This window comes from Vollenhovia emeryi, unplaced genomic scaffold (genome assembly GCF_000949405.1).
Source record: "Vollenhovia emeryi isolate VEMERY1.0 unplaced genomic scaffold, V.emery_V1.0 DF939194.1, whole genome shotgun sequence".
Lineage (NCBI taxonomy): Eukaryota > Metazoa > Arthropoda > Insecta > Hymenoptera > Formicidae > Vollenhovia > Vollenhovia emeryi.
In genome coordinates this window covers 1-17,577 of record NW_011967172.1, presented here as the reverse complement: position 1 = coordinate 17,577, position 17,577 = coordinate 1, and the positions used below count along the sequence as shown (strand labels likewise).

Sequence of the window (17,577 nt, the reverse complement as noted above, 5' to 3'; positions counted from 1 at the left end):
GGGAGAGACAGGGAGAGACAGGGAGAGACCATGAGAGACCATGTTAATTACGTAACCGAGCTTCGATATGTACCGATTAGTCACAGAATCGCCTACGCGATGCATTTCGCGACATGTCCGTTCGTCGATCGTGAGCAGAGGTGGCAGAGATGTTGGGATTACTCACCGGCGGTTTCGAGACGCCCGTGAATGTTCTCGCTGGTCAAACCGATGGACACTAATGGAGAGATCGGCGGATGTGCTCGGTTCCTAGTGAACCGCGGCGGTATTCCGGAAGGTTTTATCGGGAGTCACAGGGTCAGTTTTGGGGTCAGCGTGTATCGTCGCGAGATAACGCAGAAACGTCGGCGATAAGCAGCAGCGGCGCATACGAAGATACGCGAATATTTAACTGTGAATATATAATAGTCCGCAGTTTCTCTCGGACTTGGAACCAACGGCAGAGAAATCTCCAAAGCGACCGTCATCGCAGATTACCGGTCGATCCTTACGAATCGGCGCCGTGTCTCCTCGGCGTCTCGTTTGATAAACCCGCATACCTGGGAAATTACAACGGGGAATAAACTAAGCCAGCGAGTAGTTGAAAAGGAATTAATTTTATTTCAGATATCCTGGACCTGAGAGGCAAATCGGTCCAAGTCCCAGCCGGCGTTGAACGCACCGACATCGTCACTTGGATTCCTATACCGGGTGTCGTTCAAATATCGCGCCTTAGTAACAATGACAGTCACGACAAGGGACACACGCATGCGTTATATTATCGACAAAAGTCCACAGCAAGTGCTCGGTCAGTCGCGGCCGAGCCGCGCCGCGCGAGGAGCTCCGATTCAACGTTTCTCCTCGCCGCGACCACCCAGCCCTGCTCGCCGACGACGCGGACCGCACGTCGCGAACGAGCTACGTTGCGTTTTCTCCGAACCGGCGCGGCTCTCGAAATGGGAACGTCGTGAGATCATCTCGTCATCGCCCGCCGTCCGTCATCGTCATCGCCGGAGCGGTTCTCCAAGCCGCGCGCCGCCCGCGCCGGTCCCTCGAGAGGCGCCGCCGCCCGTCGCGTACGCCGCTCCTGATTCGACGGGGCCAAGGACGTTCACGTTCGCGAACGCAGACGCAGACAGGTGGAAAACGCCGACAAACGCCGAGAGGAACGGGACGATCCCAGGTGGAAGGCTGACGGGGCACGCAGCTCGTCGTCGGCCATGGCGAGCCTGGCGAGCAGCTCGTCGTCGGCGGGCCTGACCAGGGCCCCGACGATGTTGGAGCAGCTGCTCGAGGAGATCAATTTCCAAAGGACGAAGGAGCTCAGGCAGATGCTCAAGGATGGTTCGTATTCGTGTTGCCGCCGGGGGTAAAGCGGCTCGACATGTCCGTCGAGCTGGGGGGATGACAATGTGTGCGTGCACGCGTACTGCGAGGGTGAGACTACACGCTGCGCGAGTCGGGGTGTGCTTTAACCGAACGCATTATGTAAAGGGTGTTTCGTTCTCGAAGGGGTTGTACCTTGAGGAAACAAAACTCTTCTCTTCTTTCTTCGTGATTTGCTGTTGTTTTTTTTTTTGGAGATTTTGCGCAACACTTGTACGCTCGAGAGAGCCGCTCGCATAATTGTTTAGGTCAGATTTTTGAGCTACTTTTTTTTTAATTTCAAATATTTAATGGAGGAAAGGTGGATTCGGGTTTAAATGCTTTCTTACGATTGTTTTCTTTTCACTATCCCTAAAAATTTATTACATAAAAGTTACATACATGAAAAGATCTAAGAATAATTTTAAAGCACAGAAAATTTGAAAATACCCGCCGGTCATTTCTTAAAGGAGTTGTTTGGCGCTACGCAATAATTTCACCTGCCCGAACACTCCAATAGTGAAAATCGCCTCATTTGCATTCGTTGTTGACAGAGATTAATAAATGACGCTGATCGCTTTAACTGCGTAGGCTGTTGGTCAGAGAAATGCTTGCAGAGTGATGCATGCATTGCAATCGAGCTTATGATCGCAAAACAAATACACACCGTGAATCACGCTCTCCTTATCTTTACGCCAGGAACATTGAATTACAATATATTATTACATGAATATAATACAACCGCATTAACAGATAAAAAAAGACGCTCTCGTATTGATTTGCACTTCCACATTTTTTCATGTGATTGCACAATCTTCATCTGTTATCCGCTAAATATAGATCGTACTGTTATTTCTATTCAGAAGATTTCTTTGCAAAACGCTTAGATAAATGGGAACTTCGGTTTAAATAAAATACTTATCATTCATTTTGTCTAATGTTAAGATGGAGCAGAGAGGAAAGTTAAAGAATCAGTTGAAACGTATGAAATATTCAGCGCAGTTTCTCAGCCAAACCTTCATCAATAATCGCCGCGTAACGTCAGGTATCGATTACCTGATATTTCCCGCCTCTCACGCTCATTATTGTGTCTCCCTCTTTTCAGTACACCCTTTCGCGCGTAACGTTTCAAATCGGGGGATGAATTCGGTTTTGCTCGAGCACAGCGTCGATTCCAAAAATTTTAACCGGGCCCTCCGAGTTCGAGTCGCCGTCTTTAAAACGTAATTTTTTTTTCAATTAACAAAATTAACAAACTGGTGGAAAGGGCCATTGTGAGCCAAAGCGCCAGAAGGAAGAGACGTTACCACTTTTTATTGATAAAACACTTTATTATCATAAAACTAATGGGTCGTGTGATAAAATCAGGTAATAAATTATTAGCTCAGAGCCCGAACAGGATGGTAGTGTCCATTACTTTTAATTATAAAATTATGTATACGTTTCGGTCCTTATTGGACCATCTTCAGTACAGGAAAGATAAATTAAAGAACAGATTCGTAATTTCGACATCCACAAGAAGTGCGCAGTCACAGTTACATAAAATTATCGCATAAGTGTGTTCGTTTCGTGACGTTAATGTAGGTTAATACGTAAAATTTAATACAGATTTGTAGACGGTAACAATATAAAACGCGGCGCAAATGTGTGACATGTTGGAATTGACGTGTTGTGCTGTGTGGATGACTTCATTTTTTTAGTGAATCACTTTATTATCAAAAGAAGTATTCTAGACATTTCGATCCACTTCGGATCTTCTTCAGCGTTACAAAAAAAAACAACAAGGTGCAAGATATAACGATTCGTCAAAATAAAAGAATAAAATCGTTAGAACATGAGTCGGCTCAAATGTAAATTTCCTCGTCTCCACCAGACTCCGGATTCGTCGTGCTGCAGGGCACCACGTACTGGACGGACCTGTTCGTCCGCCACTTCCTCTTTCAAGCGGAGCACGCCATCGACGGCGACGACCTGCTCTTCTTCGTCCGCAAGAAGCACGTGAAGACCTCGTCGAGGTACCTGCCCAAGTTCGAGACCGAGGTCGACGTGTTTCGCAAGGACAGCAAGAAACTGCCGATCGGCGATCCCGACATCGATTGGGAGGAAACCGTGTACCTGAATCTCGTCGTGCACCAGTTCGACTACACGCTCACGTTGGCGATCTGCACGAGAACGAGCCCCAAGGAATTGCAAGTGAGAATCCTGGCGCTCGAACGAATCGGAGAGGAGTCTAAAAAAAAATACCATAGGGAATCCACACGCGGGGAGTCCCACTTTCCTTTTATTTTTCCTTATCGAAGATCCGGGATAATGTCGTCTTCGTTATAACATCGTGTAATTTTTTTATCATTTATTTTACATCTATTGCTGCTGTACAGAACTGACAACCGGGACCTCGTGACAGCGAAGTAATTGCTTCTTTTTTTTTAGGTATTGCGAAGGCATTCGCAGAAAGTGTACGCCAGTCCGAGTCGACGGCGCATGGATGCCAAGGGTGACCTCGAGGAGATGACGTACCCGCACATATGCTTCATGGTGGACAATTTCGACGAAGTTTTCTGTGATATTTTAGTCAGGGACGGGGAGATGGTGTGCGTGGAACTGGTCGCCTCCGACCGGGAGGGCGCGATTCAGGGTGTCATTTTCCTCGGCTCGATCCGCTACGACGCTTTGAAGAAAGTTTACGACGCCAGGGTGAGTCGCTACGTAGCACATTGTTGAACTTACGTACGTGAAATTACAATTGGTTTTTTTCCTCTTAGTCGAGCCTGAGCACCAAAATGGCGCAGCGGATGACATTCGGCCTCTTCTCCGGCGCGGCCTCGCAGAGAATAGAATTCGTGCGGATGAAGGGACCGCGTGGTACGTGCGAGAATATATTATCAATCTTTCGGTTAACTGCCTTCGATCGATTAGTTTTCGTAATGTTAATAATAATCCACTTTGCACGTAACAAGTCACAAATGATACAAATAGAACGTAAGCGGAGCTCATTGTTAAATTAATCAAAAAGTTAAGCGTAAAGTGTAAACGTAGGTGTCAACGCGAGAGTGCGTTTCACCTTTATTATTTAACATGACGTAATCGCTTGCGTAAAAGCTGGAAAATAGCAATTTCTATATTTATCGGCGCACGGCAAGGGCGTAAAGTACACGAGCTCGACGTGAACGCGGCAGAGATTCAATTTCACGGGGTGATACGTTTAGGCAAGGGACACGCGGAGATGGCCGTCACGAAGCCGAAGGGTTCCGGGGCGGAGACGCCGACGTCGGAGCCGGGTTATTGCGCGACCGACCTGTGGGACGCCGACTGGGACGACGCCGAGGAGCTCTTCATGTATCGCCATCAACGAAGGCTGTCCGATCCCAGCGCGAATCTCAACAACTTCGTGCGCGGCGGCTGGAGAACGAAACCGGACACGGCGGCTACTAAGGCGCGATCGGAGAACGAGGGTCTCGACTCCATGGCGAACGGCCTCAACGAGATCGAGGCCGGTGACGTTCGAGATGGTAATTATCAGCGACGGCGATACGGGCGAGATCGAGGACGGACTTTGCTACTCTTACTAGAGTTTTCATTTTACACTCTTAGACCCGGCATTCATATCCTGTATTTAGCGTTAAATACAGCGTCGAGTTCGTGGTACAACGTAGCGTTAAATACATGGGATATGGACACGGCATTTAGTATCTTTCTCTTCTCAATGTATTTCGTTCGCATCCACTCTCGGTCTGTGCATGCTCCTGTGTTGTGTCTGTGTAATGCACAATTGTCTTGATGTTATCAGGCATACAGACGCCTCCACCTCTCGGCAACACACTTGTTCTCAATGCTGGCAGATTCTATATAGACCTGAGGCCGATCTAAATACTTTCAAAGATGCGATTCGTAATTGCATTAGAGCGATAGATAGAAGCTAGCGCATGTACACGTTGGAAAAGATTTTTCTACACACTCCAATGCGACAGTCCTCAACACTTATCTCTTTACTCCAGTTAAACGGCTCGACTTAACGCACCGTAGTAAGAAAATCTTCGAGACGGTATCTCGTTTCTCGAGCACTGTCTCTCTAGATCGGACGGTGCTGAGAGTTTGCGTTCCTTCGGGCAAAAGTAGTGTAGCACTAGCACAGTGTTAAGAGTAGACGAAATAGCGAGAGAGAGATATAGAAATACAAGAGAAAAGAACAGATTTTGAACTGAATTGTACCGACACCACCAACCACCACCAACAACCACCACCATCACCACCACCACTACAACTATTATTACACTCTAACTTCCGGTTCAAATGTTGTCGCGTCTGATTGCGAAAAGATGACAGAAAACTAAATGAACGAACAAACGAACGAGTTTCTTGTCTCTAATCACTGGCACGTGCCATGCCGGCTCTTTCCTTTGTAGCCGATGTACAGGATAGCAGCTGGGGCGGCCGGGGCTCACCGGGAAACCGCAGGAGTCCTAGCTCGTTCCGCCGACGAAGATCGCCGTCGGCTCGGCAACAACAACAACACCCCGTCCACAAGCAACGACAACGTAATACCCGGGAACTACCCGGAACGAATGAGAACTCGCCGATATGCAAGGAGACGATCTATCGCGAGACACACGGTGAGTGTGCTCGTTCGCGCTGAAAACGATCAGTCCGATCAGTCTCTCCTGTCTCTGCTCTAACCGACGCTCTCGCTTCTTGTGTGACTAGTAGAAACTCTGTGTTCATTAGCTCCTTCCCGAATTTACCGAGTGCCATCGTGTTTCATGCTTCTCGAGATAAGCTTCGACAAGAATGTACGCTGTTGTCATAAACGAGGAACGAAAAGGCTCTTCTAAATTCTATATTCATCTTGTTGGAGTATACGAGGCCAAAGCCTCGATCAAAAATGTTCAATTCGCACCGTGAACGAAAACAAAAAGTAATTTAGATAAACGCACGGAGGACAAAGCGCGAAAAGAGACCGGGGGCACGATCGTTTGTAGTTGCGACACGGGTGCAATCGCCGTCTAAATGACGACGTGGTTCTCGCGGCAGGTTTCCACAATCACCAGCAGAACAATCATCAGCAGAACCACCAGCACCAACACATAGAGGTGGGCAGCGAGATCTTAGTGCCGGCCGGCCGGTGCCTGACGGACGACAACGTCAGGCAGAAGTTAGACTCGGGCGCGATATTGGTGCACGGCAAGGAGGAACTGCCGCTGGGCTACGACGTGGCGACCGCTACGGAGGACAATAACCGGAAGCGACGTCCGTACAGCGCCGGGCACCTGTCGAATCATCATAACGGTCTAGAGAACGACGACGAGGAGCGCCGGCGGCTCAGCGACGACGAGCTGCTCAGGGTGAGACGGTGCGACGGCCGTCGTCGTCTGCGTAGCGCCGGTTCCGATCACGAAGACTACGCCTACGGGCAGAACAAGAACAAGAACGACGAGATCAGAGACAAAAACGCGAACGCCCACCACGTGACGCGCGTCAACGGCGAGGTCGCTACGTCGCTACGTCGGCAGAGCGCCACGTTGCCTCGAAGACGACGTCGAAGGGCGCTCTCGGGCAGCTTTGCGGGTAACCCCCTGCCCCCACATCGAGTCACGCCGGACGGCACCGCTATCTACTACTGGTGCGAGCTCCCGCGCCGCCCCGGCTCACAGGGTAAATTTTTCCTACCCTTCCTGCGCCCTCCCCCTTAAAGAGATACCCCTCTCTGTCCCCCCCCCCCTCCCCCCTTCGCCCTCGACGAAACCGACCCACTAATTATCATTTCTGCTATATTGAATCGTTGTGCGTAACAGTAGACGTGCGCTGTCTGAACCCAAAGCATTTGTTTGACTGTGTCATCAATGACTGTGTTTAATGGGATGGTGAAATGGCAACGGGATGCAACGGAGAGAGTGGTAGTGATGGTGGTGGTTTTTGCGGGACGGTCTGTCTGGAAAGTGGCTTTCAGTCGGATACGCGGAATGATTTTGAATCACGAATTTCACCACCGATTATAAGCACGGTCATCCAAAAGTAGGTAGTTGGTTGGTTAGCTCGTCTCGTGAACGTAACATTGATTCTACCTTTCGATACACGCTCTCTGCGAGAATTCGTGGGAAAAAAAGGGGGAACGTCTAAGGCGCTAACTCCACTTAAAGCGAAACTGATTCATTTTCAGCGAATGCGGACCTGTCTCTGTGTGTAATTTGCATAACGCAATTTCCATATGCGTAACACGTTAAGAAACTGGATGAAGTTTGTCATATGTTTTTCAGAGTAAAAGCAAAAATCGATGCATCCTGATATTCCTTACTTTGCTCTTACGCATCTATAATTTTTTTTTTATAATCTGTACATACATTATGTCACTTGAACTCGTTCATCTTCACTGTGGCCCGTAACAATCTAACCAAAGTTGCATTTAATCCCACGACTTTAAGCTTACTTACTCTCTTACTCTGTGTTTCATTGCTCGATTGAGTGTCTATCCTGTACGCATACGACCATCCTGTCGATCGAATCGTTGCAGGACATCAGATACGCTGCAAGCATTCGGGGATTGTAATTAATAATATTTCTTTTCTTTCAGAGTTGGACGACGGGGCGTACAATCCGCTCTGGACGATGCGAGGGTTTACCCAAACCTTCCATTTCTGGAAAGAGACAAAGCGAGCGCAGTCCGTACCTTTGAACGCCTTTTTGACGTACATTACGTTACCGTGGTGGAGCATAGCCAAAGGTAAACCAAATTGTATTATTGATAATTTATATTAAAAATTAGAATGAAGAGGAAATGAAATTGTACGAATATCTTCATTTTTAATATCGAAACACTTTTGGGCTATTATATAAAATGTTTTTCAATTGTATTAATAGAATACGTTGATACAATCTGGGGAATAAATTTCTTATACAGGCGATCCAAATCTGACAGAGACACCTTTCATTTTTCCTTCAGCCGTGATAATCTCTGTTGCAGATATTCTGGATCACCGGGAAGGACCTATCTTAACGTTCTAGCTGACAGTATAGTGCATTCCACTTCTAATTTCAACATTTACCTTTTTTTTTACTTTATACGTATATCAAGAATTGTGGCCCAAGGAATATAATGATGTATAGTTTAAATAATAAATCAAATATTATTTACAAATCCTCCGAATCTCACCGCTTTGCAGTACAGAATGACATTCCGCGATTTCCTTTTGATTAATCATTCACGTTTTACTTCGTGATAATTTTAGAACACGTTATCTTTGCATTTTTACATATAAATAGTCTGGCAGGAAGCAAGAAGAGAAAAATCAAGAGATACGTTTTATCATGCGGATATAAAAGTTGTATTTTCAGCTTCGTGTTGTTCAATCTCGCGCAACATTGATGTCGAATTTGATAACAAGACAAACTAAATGTAACTTGGTTCCCACTAAACGCATTCATATTTCAGATTGCCGTGCAATCAGTAAGAAATGAGGTATTATCATCGCATTCGCGGAAAGATCCACGTCAGGCGTGAAATATTCGCGCAGCAATTTCCTTCTATGTCTCGCAAAGTGGACGGTGTGCGGCCGAGATTTAAAACCGCACGTCACCGCTGCATCTTCCGGCCGCTATAAATAAACGAGGAAGAAATTTCATTTTATGCTCATTATCTAACGACACGCAGCATTGCGAGCAATTCTAGTCTACTTACGTTCTACGTGTCGTACGGTAATCATGAAATTTCTTGCAACAGTGTGTGCTTTAATGACTATATGTGTTTGCATCACCAATGGTATGCTGTATGATGATGAATTACGTCCACACGAGGGAGTGGCGATAGGTAATTTGAAGATTTCTTTTTAATGTCTCTTATTACTAATTTATTTTTATACAGAAATTTCTGACATTTATTTCCACCAATGGCAATTACGTTTTTTTTTACTGACAGTTTTGGGATGACCAATACTTTTAGAAATTGTATTTTTAGGAATTATAGAATATACATTGTGCTACATTTTGTGAGAAAATTTGTTTATCGTAAACAAAGCGTGTAAAATACACATCTATCTTATTCATATTACGCGATTTCACACAATCGTTATTATAACTATTTATAACTGGTCAAGTTTGATGCGATAAATCTTGCCTATCTTCAATCTCCTCTAAATTTTATAATTTATAAGTTCTAATTATTACAATCTTGTAATACAAATCTATTTTATGTCTCTTAATTGTTTTTTCACAAGAACTAAAATTTTTTATTGTATCTACTAGATACTTTGCAAAGTGTGTATAAAATATAAATAAAAATTGAAATAAAGTAACGCAATCCTCATATATTAATAATTAATATATAGAAATATCGCTATGCTTATCTTTAACCAAATTCTTAGAACTCACTCGTTATCGTGGATAGATTGACCGTCATTGACCCGCTTACTGAAGTAGCGCGATATGATCGAAGCACATACAAGAGCGGTGTTATCTCATTGTTAATTTTCCATATAATCGGATGCAGATATGGCTGAGATTCTTTCAAAATAAATTCTTGCAAATATTTTATTTGTACTTTTAGAATGTGCAGGGAGACGTATGCAATTGAATCATCAGATGAAAGAGGTAATGTGCGTGCCAAGGCACACTATGATCAAATTAATACCGCAACCGGGTTACACCTTTTACCCGAATTACGCCTCGGTGAAGAGATGCAGCGGCTTCTGTCCGAGGAATAAGTCGTGCATGCCAGTCCGTAAAGATACCAAAAAAATCGCCGTGAGAATGGATGGCTATGACTCGAGCGGGTGTTATCACGTGTTGCTCGAAGAGCATACCAAGTGCAAGTAAGACAGTCTTCCGTTCTGACCGCGCGCTCTTTCAGTCAAACGCTTATTATTTCATAATCGATAAAAGGACGTGATATAATATAATAATAGATATAATAATCGTATAACGCGTATAAAAATTTATGATTTTTTTAAATAAAAACATTGGCCAGTCTAGGTCGTTAAAATTAGATATCATTGGTTTTTAACTACTAGCGATATTAAATTTATCTGTGAGTTAAAAATTTATATTTCAATCGTTTGTTTTTAAAATATTCCGTAATTCCCAGATTCGAACTTTAATTTTATTTAGAAACACAGATTAGTATATAAATATAATGTATAAGAGATTTCTATTTCAAAAATTTAATAAATTAAAGTAGATTTGTATTTTTTCTGTAATTAGATTATTACAGAATTCTATGGGCTGCGAAAGAGATTAGAAGAAGAAAAGCATTTATAATTAGAAAAATTATTACCGCATAAAGCATAAAATTATTGAAACTAATATTTAATTTTTGACAGCTTTTTATTCGTTGTTGAAGAGTATGCTATTTTTTAGATGCCAATGCAGCGTGAAGGAAAGTGACTGCAATGTCCACCAGATATATTCGGAAGACAACTGCGCGTGCGAATGCAAGAATACAAGAGAGTGCGATAAAGCGCGCCAGATGATCTGGAATGAAAAATTGTGCAAGTGCACTTGCAACAAGGAGGAGGAAATATGCTCGAGTGGACTCGAATGGGTTCCCTCTCGTTGCGGGTAAAACAATGGCGGGGGGGGGGGGACAAGTTCTCGAAGTACTCAGTAACAGGGATCGAAATCGAGTTTCTAATTTATTTCTCTCTTGTTCATTGGCAGCAATAATTATCGATATCAAATTAAAACCAAGTGACACGTTTGCGATCCATGATACTGAACAACTTGCATAATACCTAACTGTTCTTTACAAGTAAGACCTAGCGAGAAATGACATCGTTTCAACGAATCATTTCTCACTGGGAAATAATACGCGTAGACATTAGCATACTATAAAGCACTTTTGCATTTCAGATGCGCCAAGGTGATGGAGATGTATTATTTATCGTAGATAGAAGAATCTAATGGTACTAGGTATAAAGCATGTTATGGGAAATAATGCATATAGGAAGATAGTACAATGATACTGGCAGAAAATCTTATCCCGACATTGAGAAGTATTGTCATTGTTCAATATGCATTGAAAAAATGAGAAATAAGTGTCACCATTTTTATTTTTTATTACGACTTATTTGTATTCCGTAATAAAATTCTTTATATATATATATATATACTTGCATGTTTTTTCTAAAATTATATTAAAAATTGAGCAATAAAATATATAGGGTCAAATCGCATTACAAATAAATTAAGGTCTCTAATTTAACGTTGCTGGATATTTTTATACTTTTCGATGACATGCATTTTTTTTTATGACGACGCATACAGATGAAGGTAAAGAAACAAAGACTAAATATCTTTATAGTTGTATAGATTTCTTCGTAACATAACAAATATGGACTAACATGAGCAGCAAAGTTTCTGGCGTAATCCTTATACGTATTATATATCACTCTGCAGGGAAACGAAGACAATATCCTTGAGATTACGGTATTCGATCAGGTTTTTATATACGTGGATATTATTTTGTAATTAGGATTCGGAAGGTAAGATGTAGACCAAAGAATACCACGGGGATTCTTTAGTATAACTTGACGGTTACGTTTTATTGCAGAGAGAGAGTTACAAAAGACTGCTAGAGAGGTGAGTGTGTTCCACAAAGCACACAGTTTCGTTCAACGGAAAAAGAAGTAAAAAAAAAGAAATAAAAAGATACTAAAGTATTCATACATAACACAGGTTGCAGCGTTCGTCATGACATTAATGTAATCTCCGAAGTTGTTCCAAGTATGATCCCACAGACTCGGAACGCCCCTAAGGTCCCACGGAAGATTTGCAGGTGGAATTGCACTGTTGTTGAACTTCTTCAGTTCGTCCTGCAGTTTCCTGACGATCGTTGGAAACCTTTTGACGCGAACAAAAAGGCAGGGCAATGTAATCACGAGCGTTCGAACGCAAGTTAAAATAGAACAAAATTTCGCGACGGAATTCCATCGAAGTCGTATTCCACTCACTGTTTAGCAAGATTGTTATCTTCACAAGGATCCTGATAGATGTTGAAGAGGCACGCTTCTTCCAACGGCTTGCAGCTGCGTAGACTATCATTCCGCGGCGGGCACTTGATCATCGCGTTTTCCCGCAGCATCCGAACAGCTTCCGTAGTGACACCCAATCCCACACTGGCGATGGCATGTGCCGCCGTGCTGTCGATCACGCCGTCCACGTCGTAGACCCACTCCCTACCGGATGGACCGTACCATCCGTCCCACGTTCCTTTATAAGTAGATCCTAGACGGAAAACCGAATTGACTATTTATCATATACATACATTTCTCATATTCTTCCACAGGTATATCGTGTTCTGTCTTAAATAAACATCAAGAATGAGAAGGGGAAAGACAAGAGATACACTCCCCGCGGTTTCCAAACCTACAATAGCTCGTTGCGGAACAGAATATACTTTTGGTGGCTAGAAACTTTCTTAGGCCTGTTCTACAATACGTCGTATGTCGCTGTCGGATGTCGGAACGTAGTCGATGGTCCAATGGCAAAATTTCTCTTCAATTTCTTTGCTACGCCCCGACGTATGACGTATCGTAGAACGGGTCGTACCCTGGATGAGCTTCCAGTCGCCGACCGTAATGGCAGATACGCCATAAATATCATCAATGTTGTGGAGAATGCTCGTGCGCGGTGATTCGGTATCTTCGCTGAGCGCATACCACATGTTCATGCCGTCGATAGTTAAGTTTGCCGGATCACCGCCGGCGGCCGCTATCAGCGTCGGTAGCCAATCAGTAATATGTAACATCTGCCTGCTTACTCGGCCAGGTCGCACCAGTTTGGGTGACCATATTAATCCTGTACCTCTGATGCCGCCTGCGATAATATAATTGAAAAGATTGTTCGTTAACGGACGTCGCAAATTAAAGGCAGCTTCTAAAGTCGTGATTTTTAAATTAAACCTCCATAACATAGTTAATTCGTCCAATAAAGTCTTAATTAATTCGGATTCTTAAAAATACAGATGCACCAATTACGAATACAAAAAGCATATGATTGAGAAAACTTCGAAAGATATTTTCTTGCCGAGCAGATGCTCGTTAATCGAGACGTCTTAATTGTAATTAAAAAAAGTTTGCACAACCGTCTAATTTAGTTGATCAATAGTCGAATACAGTCACCTTCCCAAAGAGTATTTTTGACCCCTCTCAGTGGCCAATTAGACGCTGCATTCAAATTAAATCCAGCAGCAGGCCCACCGTTGTCTGTCGAGAAGATGATTATACTATCTCGCAGCATGTCTTTCTTCCGCAGAGCTTCAACTACTTGGCCTACCGATTGATCTAGCTTACTCAGCATACCTAGCAGTATTCCAAGATTATCAGTCCGCTTCGGCTATTAGTATATAATATATTTCAGTCCCATTCCTTAAGAATCTATACTTAATATAATGATATTTTTTCTCTAAGCGAAGATCTATTTTATATTACATTTCTATCTGCGTTCGAGTCACTCGTTGGTTACCTGCAAAACGCCTTCGATTGTAATCGAAGATATTATTGAACTTAGCGACCTCCTCATCCGGCGCCGGAAGCGGATTATAAGGATTACCGGAGTGCACGGCTGCGTGGGCCAGATATAGGAACATCGGTCGACTGGAATTGTGCTCGTCGATCAATCTCACCGCCTCCTTCGTGAAAATGTCCGTGGAATATTGGCAGTGCAGATCCCATGCCGATTCCATGCCCCGTCTCATGTCCAAGCCCCAATAAGGCTGCATTTTTATCGCGTTATCGCATTCAAATAACAAAGACCCTGTTTACTCGTGTAATCGCTCACGTTTTCAACGGCCGTGTGATCGAAATAATCGTGATGACCCGTCCAGAAGCCGGTGTGGGTGTCGAATCCCCTGTAAGTCGGGGTGTACTCCTTCTTGTAAAATCCTAGGTGCCATTTGCCGACGATGTGCGTGCTGTATCCAAGCTCGCGCAAATGTTCCGGCAAGAGTTTCTCGTGGAGTGGCAATCCTCTCGGCTCCGCACCTTTGAGAACCTGAATTATTCAACAAGTCCGCGCGTTGTACTAGAAATTCCTGTGTTCACAATAATGTGCCGCTTCACGGGCAACTCAATTAGAATCTTGTCAGTCGCATTAATATTCGTGGGTGGCAGGGGACGCGTTATCTAAAATGATCGTCTCTCAAATGTTCACCACATTTTTATGGAGTTAAAGAAGCTCTAATCTTTGCCGAAATTATCTTAAAGTACAAATTAGAAAGTTGTAACGGAGTATTATTCAGCCGGCGTCGTTAATTTGCACGATAATGAAAGGGATGCTTTGAGCTGACCGTCCGTGCGGTCCTTTATCGGCTTTGTATGTGGATACGCGCGTATAGCGTTGAAAACGTGTATGCAAATAAAGTAGTAATCTCTCGATGTGATAATTTCCAATTGAACTATCCAGGTCAACGAGGCAAAAGTGCAAGCACACAATATTTCCTTTTGTGCTCCGTGTTGCAAACAGAACAACAATTAACGTTTCCGCCAACTGATAGCTCTCAATCGCGTTTATTCACTGACAGGTGCAGCCGCGGTTAAAAGAAACTGACAATACCAGCGAACTATCGTGATTTTAATAAGCAAATTTATTTCGTAAGATTGAAAGAAAGGGATAAATTTAGGTTCAAAGCGAGTAAGTTCGATCGTATTGTAGAGCTCACTGCCTATTGTTCTTATTTGTGCTCGATTATCTTATCCGTTTTCAATATTACGTGTTTTACACTCTTGATAAATAACGACGCAAGACATGTTGCGAAAGCGTCACTTACGCCGTGCTGCATTCCAGTGTGAATAGGATATTTGCCGGTCATCAGAGCGCTTCTGGACGGTGTGCAAATCGAAGTGACATAATATCTATCGAGGAGCAGCCCGGAGTACGCCAGTGCGTCGATATTCGGCGTTGGGATCTGACCGGAACCGTGAAAGCCGACGTCATTCCATCCCTGATGAAAATGAGACTAAATCTAAACGTTAACTTGAGATATCATTTATGTCCTTAAGTTAACAGTTTCCCTTGTTGCGATTTGTCTAGATATTTAACGCACAATAACTGTCTTACGTCTTAAGAGTACGAGACAGCCATTCTGCTCAGGCCCTAAGATTTCTCTATTTAGTCTTTACCTATTGTAGGCGTTTAACATCTCTCGCCTTTCTTTACGCCTTTCCAGTCGGCACATAAATGAGGATTAGACAGAAGTTGTCTCGCCTGACAGAGTCTTCATACGTTGTGTCTTCATACTAACAACCCATTATTTTCGAAGCGTCCGGTCTTTTGGACCAGGTGTAACTTATCGCAAACCTTGAAAGACAACTTGCCAAATCGTCCGCCAGAATAAAGACAATATTCGGCTGCTTCGTCGAAGTCACGCGGACCGTGAGCGCGAACAATAGGACTAGGGACGACGTCCACTGCACGAATCCCGGTGGAGGACGCATCGTTCCCGCTCCCCCTTGGACCAGAGCGCGTCGCGTTCCTCGTGAAATCGGTTCGCGATTCTTCCTCGAGAAGGCAAAGTGAACCTTCAGGCGCGTGTGCGGCGACCGGCTGCACGATCTATCTTCTCCGCTCGCGGCTGTCTTCCGAGCCGTCTTTTCCCGGATGAGAATAGTGGGGAACCTCTCATCTTCCCACATAGCACAAATGACTGTTTGCCGGCTGATAGTCGACATTTTTTAGTCACCTTGAAGTCAACTTTTTAAGTCGACATTTAGTCTACCCCCATGAAAAAGTATATATCCCAAAATATATTTTATAATATATCAATACTTATACGTTAATATATATAAATGTATGTATAAAATATAAGAATGGATATAACTAATTAAATCATTATTTGCCGCCTATTATATAGAAGAAATATAAGAAAATTCTATATATTTACATAATATATGCAAAATATATTTTTAATACATAATCTAATATATAAAATAGATATATTAGAATATATGCAGGCATATATTTCATATATATATATATATATATATATATGACACATACGCACGCACGCATGCACGCACGCACACGCGCACACACACATACACACACATATATATATTGTATATTACATATATATAATTACTTTCATATTTTTGATATTTTATTTAATTTCCATTTAATAAAATTTATATAATTTCAGTTGAACCGCCATATTACATTGTAAACAATACGCATGACATAAGAAAGTTAGACGGACATATGACATTATCTTTGTTATTAAAAGGAATAAATACTCCTGTAATATATCCGGGCTCCCAACGGGAGAGTACGTTACTGTGCGACACAGCACGTAACAATTGGCGACGAGGACAGTGTTTGTCGAACCCAAGTGCATATTTTGTGGAAAATTAACGTTTCTAACGTAGCATTCGTGAACCACAGTATACGAGGCACGCGGGAAGAGGAATTCTCGGAATTCGCGGGAGTAATACAAGGACAGGTTCGGTAAGAAGACTCGACGATTAATTATCAGCGGAGTCAGCGACAGAGTAGACGGAAGTAGGGAGTAGACGGAAAATTAAGAAAACGAGTAGAGCAAACGGTAATTAATGAAAAGATTTCGTTTGAATATCGGGATCAAGTAAAGACATAATTGACTAGACGAAAACGTCGTGGATCCAAGAATTGAAAAAAGCGCAATTAACTCAAATACTGCAAAAATTAGAAATTAAATTTGAGGCCAATGCTAACATCGACGAATTACGTAGAGTCCTACGCGCTCACATAGAGGAAGTAAACATCAGGCGAGCCGCAGAACATAACAAGAAGGACGTTGAAGACGAGATAATAGGCAAGGAAATAACACTATTCACACAATGACGGGCAATAACGGAACCAAGTTAGAGTTTCAGCTTGGCAATGACGATTTGTCATTGTGGTTTCGATCGTTAAGACATTAACACCAGTCCGAGAAAACACACTGCGTACCGTTACTGGATCAAAAAGTCCATTACTACCACTGACCACAGGTAACTAGTTACACAAATACAATAATTCGGAACAGAATTTAATCACACAAGTAATTCATAATTAATAGAGCTCACAACCAACAAGACTCGTTACTGGTGCGTCACGACATGACAACAGTCAAAGATGATCTAGACAACCGCCAAGCGCTGCTTTACAAATGTAAAAACCACGGACACTTTTTAACAGAAATGACTTTATATACATATACATTTAATACGAATATTTTAAAAAGTAACAAGTAGTTCAACGCTGAAGATGACCCAAAAAAAGGGCTCGAAACGTTCG

The 17,577-nt window shown here is 43.1% G+C and overlaps 4 protein-coding genes and 1 long non-coding RNA gene across 9 annotated transcripts in view; 3 read left to right on the top strand and 2 right to left on the bottom strand.

The window, feature by feature from the left end:
* The window catches only part of LOC105562121 (spondin-1), a 13,082-nt gene extending 12,807 nt beyond the window's left edge, over positions 1–275 (bottom strand). Inside the window, exon 1 of the mRNA XM_012012676.1 lies at positions 167–275. The gene's annotated coding sequence lies outside the window, so the exon portion shown is untranslated. The remainder of the gene's footprint in view (positions 1–166) is intronic.
* Positions 276–616: 341 nt separating this feature from the next.
* Positions 617–8,473, top strand: LOC105562118 (uncharacterized protein KIAA0930 homolog). Of its 4 annotated transcripts, XM_012012666.1 has the most exons (9): positions 617–1,323; positions 3,218–3,537; positions 3,775–4,038; positions 4,107–4,206; positions 4,551–4,853; positions 5,748–5,954; positions 6,373–6,993; positions 7,910–8,059; positions 8,300–8,473. In XM_012012666.1, the coding sequence occupies exons 1-9, from the start codon at positions 1,200–1,202 to the stop codon at positions 8,338–8,340; spliced, it is 2,130 nt and encodes a 709-aa protein (XP_011868056.1). In that variant the 5' UTR covers positions 617–1,199; the 3' UTR covers positions 8,341–8,473. The 4 variants fall into 4 exon arrangements, with proteins under 4 accessions (XP_011868056.1, XP_011868060.1, XP_011868057.1 ...); XM_012012667.1 differs by lacking the exon at positions 6,373–6,993 and having other exon boundaries at positions 628–1,323; XM_012012668.1 differs by lacking the exons at positions 5,748–5,954; positions 6,373–6,993 and having other exon boundaries at positions 639–1,323.
* An 87-nt stretch (positions 8,474–8,560) lies between these two features.
* Positions 8,561–11,998, top strand: LOC105562115 (balbiani ring protein 3-like). Of its 2 annotated transcripts, none has more exons than XM_012012664.1 (4): positions 8,561–9,142; positions 9,878–10,142; positions 10,687–10,856; positions 11,517–11,998. In XM_012012664.1, exons 1-4 carry the CDS (start codon positions 9,037–9,039, stop codon positions 11,528–11,530), a joined length of 555 nt encoding a protein of 184 aa, XP_011868054.1. In that variant the 5' UTR covers positions 8,561–9,036; the 3' UTR covers positions 11,531–11,998. The 2 variants fall into 2 exon arrangements, with proteins under 2 accessions (XP_011868054.1, XP_011868053.1); XM_012012663.1 differs by lacking the exon at positions 11,517–11,998 and adding an exon at positions 11,179–11,415 and having other exon boundaries at positions 10,687–10,887.
* Positions 11,845–16,010, bottom strand: LOC105562117 (arylsulfatase B-like). The gene is made up of 8 exons (XM_012012665.1): positions 15,642–16,010; positions 15,095–15,268; positions 14,107–14,319; positions 13,792–14,041; positions 13,449–13,628; positions 12,877–13,143; positions 12,279–12,552; positions 11,845–12,168 (listed from the first exon to the last, which is right to left on the bottom strand). Exons 1-8 carry the CDS (start codon positions 15,993–15,995, stop codon positions 11,940–11,942), a joined length of 1,941 nt encoding a protein of 646 aa, XP_011868055.1. The 5' UTR covers positions 15,996–16,010; the 3' UTR covers positions 11,845–11,939.
* A 466-nt stretch (positions 16,011–16,476) lies between these two features.
* LOC105562114 lies at positions 16,477–17,571 on the top strand. Its single transcript, XR_001008950.1, has 3 exons — positions 16,477–16,864; positions 17,031–17,291; positions 17,360–17,571. It is a non-coding gene; the product is annotated as an uncharacterized LOC105562114 (long non-coding RNA).
* Positions 17,572–17,577: the final 6 nt, after the last annotated feature.

What these genes read in the sequence shown, in the direction of transcription:
- LOC105562118 (XM_012012666.1), top strand. Translation starts at nt 1,200, where the DNA reads ATGGCGAGCCTGGCGAGCAGCTCGTCGTCGGCGGGCCTGACCAGGGCC. An exon ending in CAGGCAGATGCTCAAGGATG is followed by an intron (nt 1,324 to 3,217) that starts GTTCGTATTCGT and finishes CGTCTCCACCAG; the next exon opens with ACTCCGGATTCGTCGTGCTG. An exon ending in AGAAAGTTTACGACGCCAGG is followed by an intron (nt 4,039 to 4,106) that starts GTGAGTCGCTAC and finishes TTTTCCTCTTAG; the next exon opens with TCGAGCCTGAGCACCAAAAT.
- LOC105562115 (XM_012012663.1), top strand. Translation starts at nt 9,037, where the DNA reads ATGAAATTTCTTGCAACAGTGTGTGCTTTAATGACTATATGTGTTTGC. An exon ending in ACACGAGGGAGTGGCGATAG is followed by an intron (nt 9,143 to 9,877) that starts GTAATTTGAAGA and finishes TTGTACTTTTAG; the next exon opens with AATGTGCAGGGAGACGTATG. An exon ending in GAAGAGCATACCAAGTGCAA is followed by an intron (nt 10,143 to 10,686) that starts GTAAGACAGTCT and finishes GCTATTTTTTAG; the next exon opens with ATGCCAATGCAGCGTGAAGG.
- LOC105562117 (XM_012012665.1), bottom strand. Translation starts at nt 15,995, where the DNA reads ATGTCGACTATCAGCCGGCAAACAGTCATTTGTGCTATGTGGGAAGAT. An exon ending in ATCACACGGCCGTTGAAAAC is followed by an intron (nt 14,042 to 14,106) that starts GTGAGCGATTAC and finishes ATAAAAATGCAG; the next exon opens with CCTTATTGGGGCTTGGACAT. An exon ending in GATAACAATCTTGCTAAACA is followed by an intron (nt 12,169 to 12,278) that starts GTGAGTGGAATA and finishes TCGCGTCAAAAG; the next exon opens with GTTTCCAACGATCGTCAGGA.